The sequence below is a fragment of the Phalacrocorax aristotelis genome, chromosome 15, assembly GCF_949628215.1.
Source record: "Phalacrocorax aristotelis chromosome 15, bGulAri2.1, whole genome shotgun sequence".
Classification (NCBI taxonomy): domain Eukaryota; kingdom Metazoa; phylum Chordata; class Aves; order Suliformes; family Phalacrocoracidae; genus Phalacrocorax; species Phalacrocorax aristotelis.
In genome coordinates, this window is record NC_134290.1 from 990,117 (window position 1) to 1,007,714 (window position 17,598).

The 17,598-nt window shown below is 45.2% G+C and overlaps 1 protein-coding gene across 3 annotated transcripts in view; it reads right to left on the reverse strand.

Annotated features, from left to right (window-relative positions):
* The window catches only part of BCR (BCR activator of RhoGEF and GTPase), a 105,309-nt gene extending 88,734 nt beyond the window's left edge, over nt 1-16,575 (reverse strand). Inside the window, exons 1-2 of one of the 3 annotated variants that reach the window (XM_075110792.1) lie at nt 16,331-16,575; nt 14,434-15,984 (exon numbers count right to left, since the gene is read on the reverse strand). In XM_075110792.1, the coding sequence (XP_074966893.1) occupies nt 14,434-15,946 (1,513 nt within the window). In that variant the 5' untranslated portion in view covers nt 15,947-15,984; nt 16,331-16,575. The remainder of the gene's footprint in view (nt 1-14,433; nt 15,985-16,330) is intronic. The other 2 variants (XM_075110793.1, XM_075110794.1) reach the window with 2 other exon arrangements.
* Between the last annotated feature and the right edge of the window lie 1,023 nt (nt 16,576-17,598).

The window sequence follows — 17,598 nt, forward strand, 5'->3', positions numbered from 1 at the left end:
AATAATTAAAAACGTGAGGTACTTACATGGGTAGCTGAAAGGGGAGTCAGTCACATGGACTAGGATGTCATCTGAGCTGTCTCGCAAACAATACTGAATGTAAATATATCTTTTACCCCATTTTCAGTCCTAGCATTCTACTTCGACTTATTCTACAAAACAGACTATTTCAAACATCCGCAAGCCCTTAGGCTGCCTCTTCTTCCCCGCCCCCCACCAGCAGAAAAAAAAGCATCTGACTAGGAAAGAGGTGCTCTGCTCAAACGATGCCCCCAACCTCTTCCTGAAATCCCAAAGCAGCTGGCTAATCAGAAGTGAAATTACTGAAGTTAAACATGACTTCTCAGCACTAATGTTCCCATTGTTATATGTTTTAACCACCTCAGAGTACCAACAGACTAGGGGTTTAAGCATACGTTGTCTTTCGTGGCATTATACTCTCTCCCCTCCAACACCAACTCATCAGTTGCTGCTCTAACACAAACATTTGTGAGGATAATGGATGAGATCCATGGTTAAAGGGGTTTGGGGCTTTGGGTCGGGGAGTTTTGTGATTTTTGTTTGGTTTTGGCTTGGGGGGAAAAGAAACCCAAAACCAAACAAACCCAAAACCAACCTCACAGATAAATTCCATGATCCAGTTCTCAGCATGAGCCTACAAATGAACAGTTGTTGGCACAACTGATAGGGCAGCATGCCACAGCATGAAGCATTATCATCAAAGACAATTTAAATCAAGACCTAGCCTCAAGGGGCATAATATGAAAATACAGGAAGACACATACAAGTACATGTTGTAAGACAAGGCAGCCCCTGCTTCAAATTTTAGACAAATAATCAAACAACAACAAAAAAAGTAAAAAGTGGAAAAAACAGAGATCAACACATAAGCAGAACCAATCACAGCCACAGGTAGCCAAATGCAACCCAGACTTTGCACTGAATTGTTTAGAGGGGAAACTGAATGAGTTAACAGGAACACAGAATTAAGAAAGAAAGAAAGAAAGGAGTAGTGTAAGAAAGTATATGAATTGTAGAAATCAGTGAAAGGGCAAGCCTCCAGCAGCAGTGCTGAGTTTTTTCATCATGTTTTGTATTTTTCTTGTTTACAGTATTTGCCTTTAGAAGTTATATATATATAAACTCATTTCTAAACACATACATATAGAGGAAGTTAATCCATTTTCTAGCTAAAAGAAGCGTGGCCCAGGAGAAATGCACCAAATCCAGCTGCAGGACACTAGGGCTCACCGAAGTTCAGCTAGAAGCCTGAGCTTCAGCATCTCAAAAGACTGAGCTGGATATTTGTTAAAACACTTGAACATTTATTTATGCAAATTACTATATAACATAAAAGCTTGTTATAAAACCAAGGCTGCTGTTCTTTTAAAGTTCACTTTTAATTCTCTACATGTGTTTGAAAACAAACAAACAAACTTGCAAATGACTTGTTTCCTTACAAAGAAGAAAACCACAACCAACTACGAAATCTTATTAAACAAGCCTACTTGCAACCTGCACCAGCCTCACATGGCAAGTGTCCATTAATGGCAAAACCAATGTTAACATCAGAATGTCTCCTTAACCAGCTGTTGATCTAATTACAAGAAGCAACTCATTAGAAAGTTTAGGTGGAACTTTACAAGGGTGCTTGTATCTTTGCATCAGTGCATCTTTGCACATACATTGAAACCAGTCTGAAACACCTAGAAAAAAGGTTTAAGTTAAAAAATTTTTCCTCTTCAGATTTTTCTTGCGCACACATATATTCAGAACGCACTTGCTTAACAGATATGCAAGTCTCCTTGCTTTAAGTAGTGGAGATACTGAGATTGCATACAGGTACTGAAATGGAAGACAGGCACCAACGTGGAAAGATGTGTAACCCTTTATCTGCAGTATGAATTTTATTACGCTTACATATCGAGCACAAAGCAAAGCAGAGCTTAGATCACATTAGTATGTACTTTAGTTTGACCAGACAGTGAGACCACAACAAATAATATGTAGGTCAGTGCTCAAGCCTGAATAAGTTTGGGGTAGTCAAGGTCAGGACTAGGGCGTGTTTGCTGAACACAAACACAACAGCTAAGATCGCACCACGGTGTAACAGAACTTCAGTTTGCTGCAGATGATCACCCAGCTGAATGGAAGGCATCTGTTGTCTCAGATACTCTAAAAACATCACAGACATATTTTTCTCTTCATTCATACTAAAAAAAAGCCCCTACCTAATCAAAATTAATTTGGACAGAGCCCCACCTCAGAGGACTGGACAAACTGAAAAAAAGCATATCTGATGTTTTAATGTAAACACCATTTTATCACTTTCTCTTGCCTTTTTGTCTCTTAAGACAGCAGAAGCAGAGCGGCGCTAAAAGAATTACTAAATTAAAAATGCTTTCCAAACTGCATTAGTGTTTCCATAGCACCCGCCCAGGAGGCATGGCAGATGCATATGGACAGCTAACACAGTTCTCCCAAAGATAAGAGAAAATTTAAAACAGAATTACGTTTTTGACCTGCCTGCCTAGTATAGCTCACAGACAGCTCTCAGCCACATCTGCAGTGCTGCCACTGAAACTGGACAGCATAAGCTGCATGCGTGTAAGTTTTAAAACATTTATAACCTAGACCCATGAAAGCCCTGTCAGCTCTTTTGAAGTCAAAGATCAAACCCACACTTCAAAAATTCTCCCGAGATACTGTTAGAGCTCTCAAAGAGTAGCCATTGCTGTGTCCAACTGTTAAATAAAACAAAAACAATAATCCAAGGAAAAAAAAAAAATCAAAATTCAGTAAACTCTCTCATTCCTTCCTTGCTAGTTACTCCAAACTGTACCTCTTTTCCATTACGATAATATTTTTTTCCTGATGGGAACCCTTTTAGCAGTACAGGAAGGCTCTGGTAACAGCAGGCTGCCTTCAGCTCCATGACTGCACGGTAGGAATTCAGAGGCTTACCACCTTACCGGGTGGACTTTACTGGCGGTGTCTCCAGTACCCCACTCCCTCGGATATGCTCGTAGGGCTTCGTTTGAAGCTGCCTGGTGCACCAATACCTGCCTGCCCTCCACAGCACAGGTATAGGCGCCTGCTGCTTCTAGGCAGAGCCAGTTCTTTCTCGACCTTAGGCAGCGGTAGATTTTCTCCTCTGCTGGGCTCAGCATTATCTCACCCATTCGCCTCCCTGGTGGAACCTTTCAGTACAACGCAGACCTTTTCAGTGGTGAAAGACACTGAACAAAAACAGAAGTATAAAGATAAAATCAATGTCACATTGCAGCCGTTGTCATGGAGCTCTCAGGATAATAGTGGGGGGTACTAGAAGAAGCATTGTGATACTATCAACCATCTACAAAAACTCTGCTGAGGTGAGATTGGCTGAGATGTACCCCTCATTCTGAGGCGGAGGCTCAGCAGGACCTTCTGTCTCCTACATCCTCCTGGGATACATGTCCCCCACTTTAATACTGTCTCCTCCCAAGACTTACAGATGCTGCAGCTCTGTTCCAGGGTGCTGCCCACTCTTACACCTGGCAAGATGGAAAAGTGCTACTACTGGAGGAGAAGCGAGATCATCTTCTCTTCCCTAATACTGAAGTGGAGAGGGATCAGCATCAATCTGAAGTTTCTGATATGGTGTCATGGTAACCAGTACTTCAGTACCTCCAAACCTTTAGTTACCTTGGACCATTGGTTTACTAATATAAAGTTATTTCACTCAGTGCACAGAGAAGTTGCAAAATCAGTTTGGATTAGAAAGGGTCAAAGTGATATATAAATCCTATGTATATATTTCTATACAAAGCAGTGTGGTGTCTCAACAACTGCAAAGGGCAAGGCTTATGGGTTTGTGCAACTGCTCAGCTGTGCTTTGGAGGACCTTCAGGAAATTGAGGAAGTGCCTCTCCAAAGACTAAATGGCTGCAGTGACAGGTCTGCGTTCTCTGGGCTACGTGCTCAAACATCACTTAGGGAATACAGGAAAGTGGAAAATAATTTTCAATATGCCCTGATCTAAATTCATAAGGTATCAGAGCTCCTGCACTCACATGAAGCAGAACCCAGCCCACATCTGAATGACAAGAGCATCAGACCATGTAAACAATCTCAAAATTGCAATCAGCGTCTCATTACTGTCACTCGGAACAGATCAATTCAAGAAGGCAGCGAGGCCTGTAGCTCAATACTCCACCTGAAATACCAAAGGAAAACCAGGGAATTTTCTAGATCCTTATCATCAGAAAAAACCATGGGGACCATCAGTCAGTTCTGCCAAAGGCCCTTGTGCTGGAAAAACAATGAACTGTTGTGTTCACATAAGACAGCAAGTGGTTCCCAGGCTCCATGTGGAGGGGAGCACATGCTGGCTCTTCTGAAGATACTTGAAGACTAAACACATAGTCCCCTTCCCCCCACACCAGAGCCCTCCATCTGATCAGACACATGCTCGTTGTGCGGTTCTGTTAGTAACCTCTGCCTTTTGGTGCCATTCCAATCACAGGTCTCCTAGGACAGGGGGCAACAGCAGGCCGTGGAACACCCAAACTAGCTACATGATTCACAGCATACTTCAGACCTATGGGTAAGTTCCTTAGGAAAGAAGCTAGTGGTGAAAAGGCTGAACAAAAGGTTCACTCAATTATTCAGGTGATTGTTACCCGCAACGTATTGCTTGTTTTAAATGTACTAGTTTTCTGTCATAGCTAGAAGCAGCTCTTGAAGGCCTTTGAGGAACATGTTTACGTGAGCCGAGATATGCGTTCCAGCAAGTTAGCAAGCCAAGAGACCTTTGAGACAATACTCTGGACTTGGCTACAGGATTCTCTTCCCGACACCCATCCACCCCATATCAGGAGCTATGGATGGCCAATATTAGGCTAGAGAAGTGGTGTATGTCCCAAGGCTGAAGGAAGTATTTTCAAGATTACAGCTTGTCAGATTTTCTTCCTCTTTGCAATTCAGATTTCACTCATCAGCTTTTTATTAAAAAAACAAAACCGAAAACCCAAACAAGAAAAGTAAAACAAGGAACAGACTGTAAGATGTGCTGCTCTTTACTGCAGTCACCAATGAGGTGCAGGCTGCCATCATCCAAGGCACCTTTAATCACAACTAAGCACTGGGCTTGGTATCAACCACAACTAGGCTTGGACTGGAGAACTCAATGAAAGTTTACAACAGGATGTTCTCTGCTGGCTAATTCACAAATTCAAGTAAGTAATTAGTACAGTTAGCAAAGACAAATATATTTATCCAAATACCAAGACTTCCTCAAAGACAATGATAAAGAATTGCTAGATTGAGGCATTACTACATTTTCTTACGAGTGATGACAGTGATTTCATTCCCACCAGACTGAGAGGTCCAACGGCCACCTCAGGAGAATGTCAGCAAAAGTATACAAGACACCCATGAAAGGGAAGGGAACTCCCACACTCAAACATTCCGCCTAGAAGGATCCAAACAAGGGGGACAGTCTGCAGAAGAGGTGAAGGGCAAGGACAGTGGAAACACACAGAAGTCTTCCAACAGTTATCCACTCACTTTCTCAGCATATTATTTGCTGAGACTTCATGTGGTAATGTCAGTGCTGACCATTATAAAAAAAAATTTCCATGAACAGAGCAAGGTTACCAGGAAGCAAAAATGAAGATTGCTATGAACTGAGGCAGTTGGATGCTAACAGTCACAGAAACATGCTTTTCTGTGCCTTGGCTCATACGAAGCACAATAATCTAATCTCTTTTGGGAAGCCTTAAGCCCAGCCAGGCTGACAGGCCATTACTGTCTTCTTGGGCAAAACATACCATGCTATGTAATTGTAGACTGCAGCAGATACAGTTCTCTGTGTCTCTATGTTACACCTCCCCAGTGATAACAGACCAATCACATTTACTTTTTAGCAGCTCAGACACGTTTGAAGCCTGATACTCTGGGGAATGAGGTATTTTTCTTCAGAACAGATTATTCTAGGAAGCTGCTGGCCCACTTCAAAAGAACACACAGATGTGACTGTAGGTAACTGAGGGTTTTGCTGGGTTTTTGTAGCTTTTTATGGTGGGTTTTGGTGGTGGTTGTTTTTTTTTTTAAACTATCCTAACAACTAGAGCCTGCTCCAGCCTCACCCATATTGTGGGTTCAAAATGGGCACTCCTTACTAGCTTTGCAGCCAAGGGACTATATAATTGCTGATAACATAATAGCTGGCACATATCCCGTCACAGAAGTAGCTGCATTTCAGTGTCAAGCATGGAATAATCTGAAGTCCTTAAGAAGGAGTAAACAGGCATAGTGAGCCAAGGCTGCGCAGCGCATTTCTCCACACATCAAGGACAGGTCACAAAGACAGAGAGAGGAGCCGCCGAGTCCAAACAGGAGTTGCTCACTATTAAGTAACTACTACAAAGGCTGGCTTCTTAGATTTCAGACAGTGCTGTGTGATCCACAGCAGCCTGCTTCAGTCATTACTCTCCTCTAGTCTCAGACCAATCTGCAAGTAATTTGGGGCTTTTGGATCCATCAGAGCCAGACCTAACCTGGGCAGAAGCTCCAAAAAGATGATGGGGTTTTTTAATATATTATTTTTAAAAGAAGGAAGGTTGTGGTGGATTCACCCTCCCTGGAAAAGAACTGCTCCCTCCACAAAATACAAAAAACCCCAGAAGCAACAAGGATTGGTGAAACGACTGCAAATAACAAAAAAACCAGAAGATAACAACTAGGCAACAGGCCTGCAATACCAACAGGCACAATTCAGTAGTACAAGCCAAGACGACTGAAGTTTACTAATTCACTCTTCCTACAGGGCAATCATTGTGAAGTCTCACACGCATACTCCTCATGTATTCGTGTAGCCATGAGCAGCTAACTCAGCTCCAGCTGCCATGTTTGGGCAGAGCTTTCTCTGAAACAGAGATTCCAATTACATTTGCAATAATCTGATTACTACATCAGCCATAACCTCGTTAAGAAAGGGTCTGAGAGATACCATTTTGGCAGCTGGGAAGAAGACAAAAGAGAGACATGCTTTTGTTATTTTAGTAACAGGAAGATTTGCAAACTGCAACCAGATTCTGTGACAGAAATACACCATGCTGATCCTACACTGGACAGTTTTACTGTTTAAAACACATACAGTACAACTCAAAACAAGTTTAGAGAAGTTAAGAATGTGAAACTGCCTCAGCAATAAGACAGAACGACATTCAAGGATTTACTTACAGTTTATGGTTACTTTCACGTCACATATAATTTAAAGATATGATCAGGAAAGCAATCTACTTTGTTATCAGTGAGCTGGCCAAAACCTGCTTTGTAACTTAAGACACTCAAATTCTTGTTTTGGAAGCACTTCTTTCACATGGAGTTCACCCAAACTAATCCATTCCATCATTTCTGTTGTCACTTGCCGCCTACCCCTCCTATCTGCACAGCGAAGCTGCCATTCACCTGTACCAGAACACCATTTCTTTTCCTACATGTGCCAGCAAAAGATTACTGAAGTCAATGATATTTCATCAGGGAAAGAACAGGATCAGGTCCTTATTGTTCCTTCCGTGCTTATCTGACTGGGCAAAACAAATCAAAGAGGACACAGTCAAAAAAAAAAAAAAAAAAAAGCTGCTAGTCTTGGTTTCTCTAGGGGGAAGCAAGCTCCATATAAGCTGTGCCTCCCATCAACAGTCTGATTTTCATGAACAGCAATATGCTTCCCTATGGTAATTGAAATGGAGCAATTCTCCTCAAACAGCTTGCCAAGTCTCACCTCATTAACCTTTATGGACTGACCTCCAAAATTCCTTGAAGCTGAAATACAGGTCCCCCTTGCCTCTGCACAGTAATCGTTTATCCCTAAGAGCTTGAGGAGAGACTGAGGGCATTGAAAGCAAGCTGCTAAACGTGCTACAACTAGAAGCTAGATAGCCTGTTTCCAGACTATCACTGGGGCCCGAACCTTCACGGGCTTCTGACTCCTTTGCTGGTCCATCTTTCAGATAGCCTGCAAAGCCAAACTTAGATTATGAATCACCCTCCCCTCTCCCAACACTTCTTTTAAGTCAGTATCATTAGCAATAGCGTGCTGCACAGTACTCAGATAAGCATTTCCTAACCCCCACTTGAAGTTTTAGCAAATTTCCTAATTAAATCTTACTCCCCCCCTCCCCAAGTCTGTTATTCAGGATGCCTACTCGCCATGCCACCCAACTCGTTTTACTCCCTTTGCTCACACCTCAGTGAAACTTTCCTCCGGTGGCAGTGAAAAGCAAGCTGTCAATGAAGGAGTGACTGAACACAGTAGTTATCACTTTCTCCAAATATCTAAACCAGAGAGATTAGATGAATGGAAGCACTTAGGAAAGGTGGTACAGCAATTAATTCCACAAATTGGTAAACTCCTAGCTTGCTTTGTCTCAATGCAATAGCAGATAGCGTAACTGCAAGAATCAAAAGTAAAATGTTCCAGCTTTGCACCTCTGGAAGTCCGTACATAGCGTCACGTATACTTAACTAAGCAGTGAAAATCTTCAAGGTTAAAACCACACACATGTGCAACTGCTTTGCTAGAGATAAGAGAACGGGAGACCAAAGCACCTCATTCCCAAATGTATTTCGATGCTCTGAAGTCCATCACCTACACCCAAAAGTAAATCACTTCATAAGTTTATACCTGTCAGTGCTTATACCAACCTAAAGACAGACCCACCTTCTCCACACGTTTGCCTGTTCCTCCATACAGCAATTAATTTCACTCCACCAGCCCAGTCCCTTCATTAGCTCCAAACCCTAGCCAATTCTACTGTGCTCATCCCCATCCTCAGCTCTTCGCTTCCTTGCTCACCTTTGGTTCTGCAGCTGAAAAACAGCCATGTCTGTACCATGACATCAGGTTTTTCTACTCCTTGTCTCTCTTCTTTTTCCTTTAGCCACCTACGAAGAAGCCTCCATCTCAGAGGAGGTAGCACACTGGGGCAGGCAGTAAGCCCATGGATGCTCCCAACTCTCCCTGCCTCTTCTCAGGGCAGGACCAAAATTTCACACAGAACACCAACTTCTCTGTGTTTTTCCTCTGAAACCATTTGGACAGAGGGTGACAACTATGAAGCAGAATGGATGCACAGCTCATACACATCTGTCAGTTCAACTGCTTTGGCCATAAACCAGTGCTTTTTCAGTACTTTGAACAGAGTCAGCAAGGACCATAGCAGCAGCTCACTGAACCACAGACTTAATATTGTGGTTCTACTTGCCTACACATTTCCTGCTCAAACGAAGGGTATTATCATCATCTGTGTGGCACTCAGTGCAGCGCTGTAGGGCTCTAGCCCCTGGCTCTGTGAAAGCACCATACTGAAATCACCTAGGTCCAACTGTTTTGGCATACAAAACAGCATTCTAGTCTGTGGCCATTGCAGCGTGGATGCTGCGTGGATATCCATATGGCTCTCTTGCAGCTTGGTCCAAGCCTTGAGTTTCTAACAACACTCCCAACCTTGAAGTGTGCACTAGTATTATATTTTGCCTACCCAGCCACAGGTCACTGCCTGCTTGGTAGGCCCTCATGCGGCAATGGCAGCTGCACAAAGCTGTCTCATCGATACTGCCAGACCACTTCTAAACTGTTAGCAATTATGCAGGGATGACAAGCAGTTTTCTACCTCACCCATTAGTTGCAGAGTTCATAGCTCTCTTTCTACTTACTCCATAGGAAAGCCAGTCCCACTTTGATATCTCTGTTATGGACCGTGAAAATTAGCTTCACACAGACAGATCAGGTGATATCTGCGTTCCCCAGGGTGTCCCAGTATCAGGCAGCTACTATCTGGGCTGGTTTACACTCTTCCTTCAAAGGCAGGTGCTTTGTGACTGCAGAAGAACCTGAGTGTTGGGGTGGGAGAAACTCCACGATCTAGGGTGAACCTAAGAAAAGCAAAAGCAAAATCTCTCTGCGTGCCATTACTTATGGTAGGCCTGAGGCAAGGGTTAGCAACTCTTTGTGGAAGAAGGAACAAATCAAACAAATAGGACTGCAGAGTCCACTATCATCACTGGGGATATAAAGCTAGAAGCTCCGTAGATTCCACTGAACTCAGCTGGAGGGAAAGAGAAATCTGGCAGAGAAAGAGGAAGCTCTGCACTTCCCCAGTCTAAGAAGAGGGGAGTGGTTGCATGAGCAGCTTGATAATCTCAAAAGCCACTAAATGGCTGGAAGGGGCGGGGGGGAAGCATTTAAACAGCATCTTGTCATCAGTGCTCCTAGAAAATCCACTGATCATCACAGGAAAGGATTAAAACATATTTAAAAAGTAATAGCGAAATGAACTAAACAAGTGTCAGAGAAAATCTAAACCTCATTCCTGACCCAAGGAGAGTCACAGACTGACAGCAGGCCAACAGCCCTTAAAATTAACAAGCGAGCTGCACATTACAACAGTTCCTACACTTCAGATCCTCAGATAAGAATCACTACACAGTGGACTGAAGTCTGCCTCAGTTGCTCAACGAAAGTCGTGTTTCTAAACAGCAGCAACAGCACTGGCATGTTCCCTCATGAGGCGTCATTGTACTGCTTTTTAGCAAAGCACTTTTCAAACTTCATCTTGTAAAGTCCACAGAATACAATAGTGGGTGGAAGAAGAGCAAAATTAAGAAACTTGTCCAAGATATCAGAACATGCAAGTAACTTAGGAACAGACCCTTGCAGAAACTGGTACAGAACAATGTCCTTCCATGATGACATAATGCATGCTTTCTTGGGGCTTTAAAATTAAGTAGCATCAAGGATTACCTTAAAAGCAGGAAATTCAGATGCTTGCCTGTCTGGTCAGGCATTTAAGGAATACAAAAAACTGAAGAACCTACAGCCCTAAGTATGCGCTTTAAAATGACATTCTGCTCAGCTGAGATAACAGGAATTTTGAGTCTTGCAGTTCACATGCATAGACAAATTCCAGCACTCTTTCCTCTGTCTACATCAAACTCACAAAAAATACAGAGACTACTCCATGGTCTTCAGAAAGTGACATTCAGGGCTCCCACACTCCCTAGAGGCTAAAATAAGCAAAACTTTACCCCCAATGGAATTAAATTACACATATCCCCAAACAGGCCTGATATTGACCACTATGGCTGTTGATAGCTTTCTACAGAGAGAGGCTGGCAGAACTCTCTGGAGAGCACTATCAAGTCCTCTCAAGGGAACAGAGTTGCTTCTGGGGCACCTTTAATATTTACCTGTAAAGCTGGTTCCTTATCTATGTGGTGTCCATGTTGTTACGCCGATATAAAGTCACTTCACACATATGAGACAGCATGCTCTGATTTTATGAAGCAAACTGTAAAGCCAAGCAACAACTCAAGTGTGCTCCTCAATTAAACTATTACTAGTTTAAAAACTGACCCAGCTGAGGCCATTGCGAGGTCTCATCACTGCATAATGGCACTATGCAACTCTCCCCCTCATTATAAGCAGAAACGCAAAACAGGTGGCCTCTCTTGTGTCTGTCTCTCAACTAATATTTAACAGTAGACAGAATTTTAAAAGCCTTGTTCTTCCTCCACCACCATAGTAAAAATATTCAGGCTTAACACAGAGTTAGGATGTGATTTTTTTTCTGTTCCCACTAGAGGAAATTAGTGATACATAATTCATCCTAACATAAATATCTTTGCCTGGGATCCATTAAGTACATTTAATAGAAAGTACAGTTATTACCAAATCTCAACTCTGAAGCTCTGCTCCTTGGAAAAGACTGAAAGCCTACTACCTTGGCCTGATTTAAGGTTTTTCATAATGCATCTCCAAGAACCCAGATTCAAATTTTGGCTTCGATCACATTCATCACATTCGGTTGAGAGTTAGGTGACCTCCTTCTAAGTCCTTCTTTGTAATACAAAAGTAGAAAATTATCACTCGACTGTGAACTCAAGAAAGAATTTGGACAAAACAGCACATGTCCGCTGGCCAAGCTCAGGATGCACTGGGACAGCAGAGCCAGACAGAAAGTTCACATCACACCTGTCCGCGCCACACTCAGCATTATTGTGACCAGAGTCTTGAAAAGCAAAGCCAGCAAGCCTACAAAAATCTGAATGCACAAAGAAGCCAAATACTATTAAAAAAAACCCATCTGATGCTAATTAACATTAAGGCTGGCCAGAACCTGCTGTGATTCAAACTTGCACTCTTTGTTCACACAAAACTTCAGGGAAGCCTGGCAGAACCAGTGACTGAAATGCAGGCGCAGGAAAAGCTGGCTGGATCTGTGAACTGCTTTCCTATCAGGTGGTGTCAGGGAACAGTCCACATCAGAGCCTGAGAGTTGGGAACGGTAGCCAGCCAGCTAATCACACAGGGATCTCTCGTGCCTTTTGTTTGTTATATACAAAAAGAGGTCCTGCCAATCGGTTTCAGAGCAAAACTCTTCCTAATCAGGAAAGAAAATTTATATAAAATTATGCTCAGTAGGATTTAATCAGAAACACAGTCCTCCTGAAGGCATAAGCCTTTCTGGTTAAGTAAAAAGTTGCCACCAGCTAATGTGCAAGACAGTAACGATTAGCCATCTGGTGAAGGTCCCTGCTAAGCTTGCCATGTTACCCCCTGTGCTGAGGAAAGCAGAAGGTGAATCAGTTACATTCTGTCCTTGCCTGCAACTGCATGGTCATCCTTAGTAACAAGGCGCAAAGCTTTCCAACACAACCAGGAATTGTAACTGTTCTGACTTTTCAGCTGCCCATTTTTTTATCACTACATCCCAGCTAAATTATTTAAAATAAAAACTGTCTATTGCCTTTCTGAAAGCTGAATTTATCCTCAAGCTTTATCAACCTTTGTTATTTTTGCCCCTTTGTTTCTTTCTGCAAAAATTGCAACTGCCAGGAGGCTTCCCAGTCATCTAAAGAGCATCAGTAAACAGGAGCAGAGACAGATGGCTGCAGCTCAGTTTAAACCCGCAGAAGATCCAGCCTCTCCCCTGCATTGCAAGTACTACCAGTAAGATACAAATATAGGTAGAAAACCAAACAAGAATGCAGTAGTCCCAGATAGAAAACAAGAATGTATATACAGTCTGATAAGGAAGAACTCACTGTAAGGACAGGGTGCTGAGATTTTGTGTACAGTGAACATCCATTACAGCTGTACAACAACAGGCGGTGAGGACGGCAGCGGGGGGTGGGGGGGAGAGCTCTCCCTTCATTGCTGCTCCCAAAAGTATTGCTGGCAAAAAACAATCAGCAGGGAAAGGAAAACCAGGCATCTCCTTCCAGCAAAGTTACTCTTCTGGGAACTAATACACTGAATTCACACAACCTGAGAACGTGGCAACATCTCTGATAGGCCTCTCAATTCACCCACTACTTCAGGAATTCAGTCACATTGATAAATAACATGTTAACCCCTTATTAAAATGACAGATTGAAAGAGACAAAGAAAATCTGTGAGTTATCTAGTGGGTTTAGAATGATAGAAGTCTATCAAGACAATCATACTGGGTTTTTTTCATTCCTGGATTTGATGGTTTTTCACTTACTGCCTAGAAGACCAGTGGTGTTGGCACAAGATACCATTTACATTATGTGCCTTGCCTTGGTAAATAGGTTCCCATGTCCACATACATTCAATAAATCTATCTGCACCAACATAGTTCACTGTTTGCCTCTTCCACCAACTACAAACCCACTGCAATTCCACAGACACACCTGCATGCCTGAATGGCTTATATAAGAACAGGTTCAAACATTGCCCATTCTTCCCCAAACAAAAACTTTGCTGAAATGAAGTTAACAGCTCTCCCTCGGGGCTTCCTGATATTCCAAGTTCTTCCTTCACTTAGCGATAGCAGAAAGCTTCAAGAACAGGGTTGCACGATCATCACCTCCAATCAGCTCTAATTGAAGGATGACACGAGACAGAACAAGAAAATAGCGCTCCAATTAATACAGACAGGAAAAAACAAGATTATGGGAGCAGCATCATTACTGGTAAAGCTCTAGCAAAACCCTCAGGTTGTAGAATGTTGGCACACTACCACCCCTAAGGTAGAGTTTAACAACTCCTCTGTGCAAGAATACGAGGGAGAGAACAATCTGGTGGTGGATGCTGAACAGTTGTGGCCCCCTTTTACCTCAGTGTTCGTACTGAAACTTCAGGAACTGATTATCATGGGACCCATTGATCCTCTCAACAGAGGTTTGAATCAACCCATCTAGGAATCAAAACTGTATTCCTAAAATGCAGTCTGACATATACCCCTGCAGGACCTTCCTAAAACAGGACAACTACAAAATAACCACAGCCTTCTCGCATTAAACAGTTGTCCCCTTAGAACGATTCAGCCAGGGTCACCTAGAAAACCTCTCCCGTTCATTTTCATACCATTTCCTGCTCCATACATTTAAAAGACTCAACAAAAAGCTGGTACATACCTGTATCCCCATGAAAGCAGCTGTCCTGGTGACATCTCCCAGAAGGCAAATCTCCATCGCTTGGCCAGATCTGTCCTGTTTTTCGTACACCCACAATAGTAGCCTCAGATACAACAACCTGCTGCTGCCTGTGCCGTTTCTGAGACTGGGGGGTTGGTGGGCTGCTACTGTCAAAGGACTGCTGAGAGTTCTGGGAGGGAGAACGGCTTTTATCCCGATACATGCGGTAAGTGGTGGGGCTGGGGGAGACGTGGCTGGACTGCCCTGAAGAGAAGTCTTCCTCACTGGAGGTAAGGTTCTCATTAGAGCTACAATCAGGAGTATATCCTCCTCCGATATCTTCAAAGCTTCTGGGGGAATAAGATCTCCTGGGCCAAGTGAGATGTTTTTCCTGGTCACTTGCACCCTGATTTCGCAGAACAGGTCCTTTCCCTTCTCCTTCCCCAATCATTCCACCAACATAGACACTTTGATAGGGTTGGAAGTCCATGGGCTGCCAAGGTGAGCGGTTGCTGCCATTGGCATTAATCAGGTTATCTCTGAGAAACCTGGGATTCAGTTCGGCATCCTCATATTCTCCGTCATACCCAAAGCTGCTCTCTGACGACCTTCCCCTGTAAGCAGGCCTCTGGAACTCGCTGAAGCTGGGTACCATGTTAGAAGGGAGGGAGTGCAAGGACTTTTTGCGTTCCATTTGCATGGCTTGGCTACCAAGGGAGCTTATTTTATCGGAAACATCTTTATCGTTGACCTTTACTAGACCCTTCTCATGATGATACTCCATGTTCACATAAAAGGGCTTTTCAACAACATCCTTGTTATCTCCGGAATGTGAATTGACCTTTTTAATCCTTTCAAAATTGGATCTTAGGGCTGCCACACTGGTGCTGTTCCCTCTCTCCTTAGAAATAGGTTCAAATGATCCCTCCTTCTCAGCAGATCCCGCTAGCCTGCGAGTGGAAGCCGATCTGTGTTTTGAAGGAGAGCCATCTGTATCGCAGCGGTTCTCAATATCTTCCACAACTCTCTTCAGTTTTTCCTCGCTGTAGTACTTACACCTGTCCTGCTCTCCCTCTCCGTGATGGGGGCTGTCCAAAGGCGACAGGTCTGACCCATCACTCTGGGTAGACAGCTTCCGCAGAGAGGGTATCCTGGGTTTGAACTTCTCTTCCCCGTGGTGTGACTTGATTTTTTCATGTTCATCTTGGTCAGCAGACTGGTGATGATGCAGGTCTTGGATCTGCTGCTCTGCACCCCCTTCAGGCAACTGAGAAACACGTTTAAAACCCCATCTCTGCCTATCATAGCTTTTCTTCTCCTTTGCCAGAAGAGTCTGCAAGTAAATCATGCGGAACCTCTCCTTGTTGACCTCCATCTCCAGTCTCCGGATAGATGCTTTGCACATCTCCAGCTCCTGTTCGATGTCTCCCACCGATTTCAGCTCCATTTTAGGAGGCTCGGAGTCTGCAAACTGTGCCTTCCAAGCCTCCACAAACCCCACAGGGTCCACCATTTTGCATACGGGAGCAAGTGGAGGATACAGGAAGGAGGCTGGAGAGAGATAGGTGGAGAGAATAAACCAACCGGATCTCACATGTAGAGGCAGAAACGGCTCCAGTAGGGTCAACTCAAAGCGTCTCCGTCACGGTCAGCGCAGGGGAACCGGGAGGCGAGCGGCAACCCTCGGAGCAGTGCCGGCTCCCCGCCGCCCTCGGCTGCCGCCGGCCCCAGCCCCCCCGGGCGCTCGCTACTCTCTCCCCGGCATGACCGGCCTTCTACTAGCGAACAACAGCGCTCCCACCCCGGCGATCCCAGCGCGTTTCCAAGCGGGTGGACAAAGGAACAGGCTCGGGGCGGGGGAGGGAAGGTAAATATCGCCACCCACCCACCCACCCACCTCCTGCCGCCGCCGTCGTCCTGGGCACGGTCCTCAGTGCAGCCACGCTCAGGAGCCCTCCGCTCCCTCCACCCCCGTGTTGTGCTTTCTCTTTCTCTCTCCTCCTTTCCCCTGCCCCTTTCCCTGTCTCCTCCTCCCGGCTATTGTGCTCTCCTCCGGGCGCACACGCTCTCCGGAGCCTCCGTGCGGAGCAGCCAGGCGGCGGCCTGTCCCGCGGCGGGCTCGGCCGCTGCCGCGGCCCCGGGCTCGGGCCCCGCCGCTACCCGTGGGTGCCCGAGCGCCCCGCGGGAGCCCCCCCGGCGCGGCAGCGGCTACCCGCCGCTGCCCATGGCCCGGTGGCGGCGGCCCGAGCGGCGGCGCTGCGGAAGCGGAGGGGAGGAGCGGGGCGGGAAGGAGCTCCGCGCGGCGGCTGACACGGCGCTGGGGCCTCTTAAAGGGGCAGCCCGGGCCGGCCGCGGCAGGTCGGGGCCGCGGGGATCGGAGGGCGCCGGGCCGGGCGGCGGCCGCCGGTGGGAGGAGGACGGAGGTGTGCGGGGCTGCTCCCTCGTGCAGACACAGGCCTGGTCCTCGCCCTAGGCAGGCGTGACTATACCTGAGCCCGAGCACACGTCCCCGCGTGCATGGGGGGGGGCGGCCCTATGGCTCTTTCCCATCCATACATCCGTGCCCTCATATATTACGGATAAACACCAGCATACTCTCTTGCGGTTACAGTAACACTCTCCTCCCAGGCTCTGATGCAGCTCACCTTCACAGGTGACATTTTCCCCCATGAACCAAAGTGCCAGTTAGTCATAGGCCCATCATTCATTCAGTCCTTCCTTGCCTATAAGTGACAAGCTGGGTTTCCGAGATGGGCAACTGGTACGCCTAAATCACTATGCTATTAACAATAAAGGCTGTTTTGTTTAGGCATCAGTCTCGCTTTTGCCCTGTATATTGTCCGAGCCACAGTAATTCAGAGCCCCACGCCTCAGCTCTGGGTGAAAGGTTGCAAACAATTTAAACAAAACTCTGGCCGCTGAGCATTTACTCCCTCTGAAATCACAGTATGTGGTCATGCTTAAGCCCTGTACCCCTTCCACGTACTAAGTCAACCTCTGAAAAAGTGGTAACAAGTATTCCTGAAGTTCCATTGTGCCTGTTTGGAGGATAGGAAAAAGTGAGATACATAACCCTCATATCCCCCATAAATTGCTTCTTTCATGGCTGCAGGGAGGTATATCTCTTCTGGTCAGTGTTACTAGAAAAGAGTGGAATATAGCCCC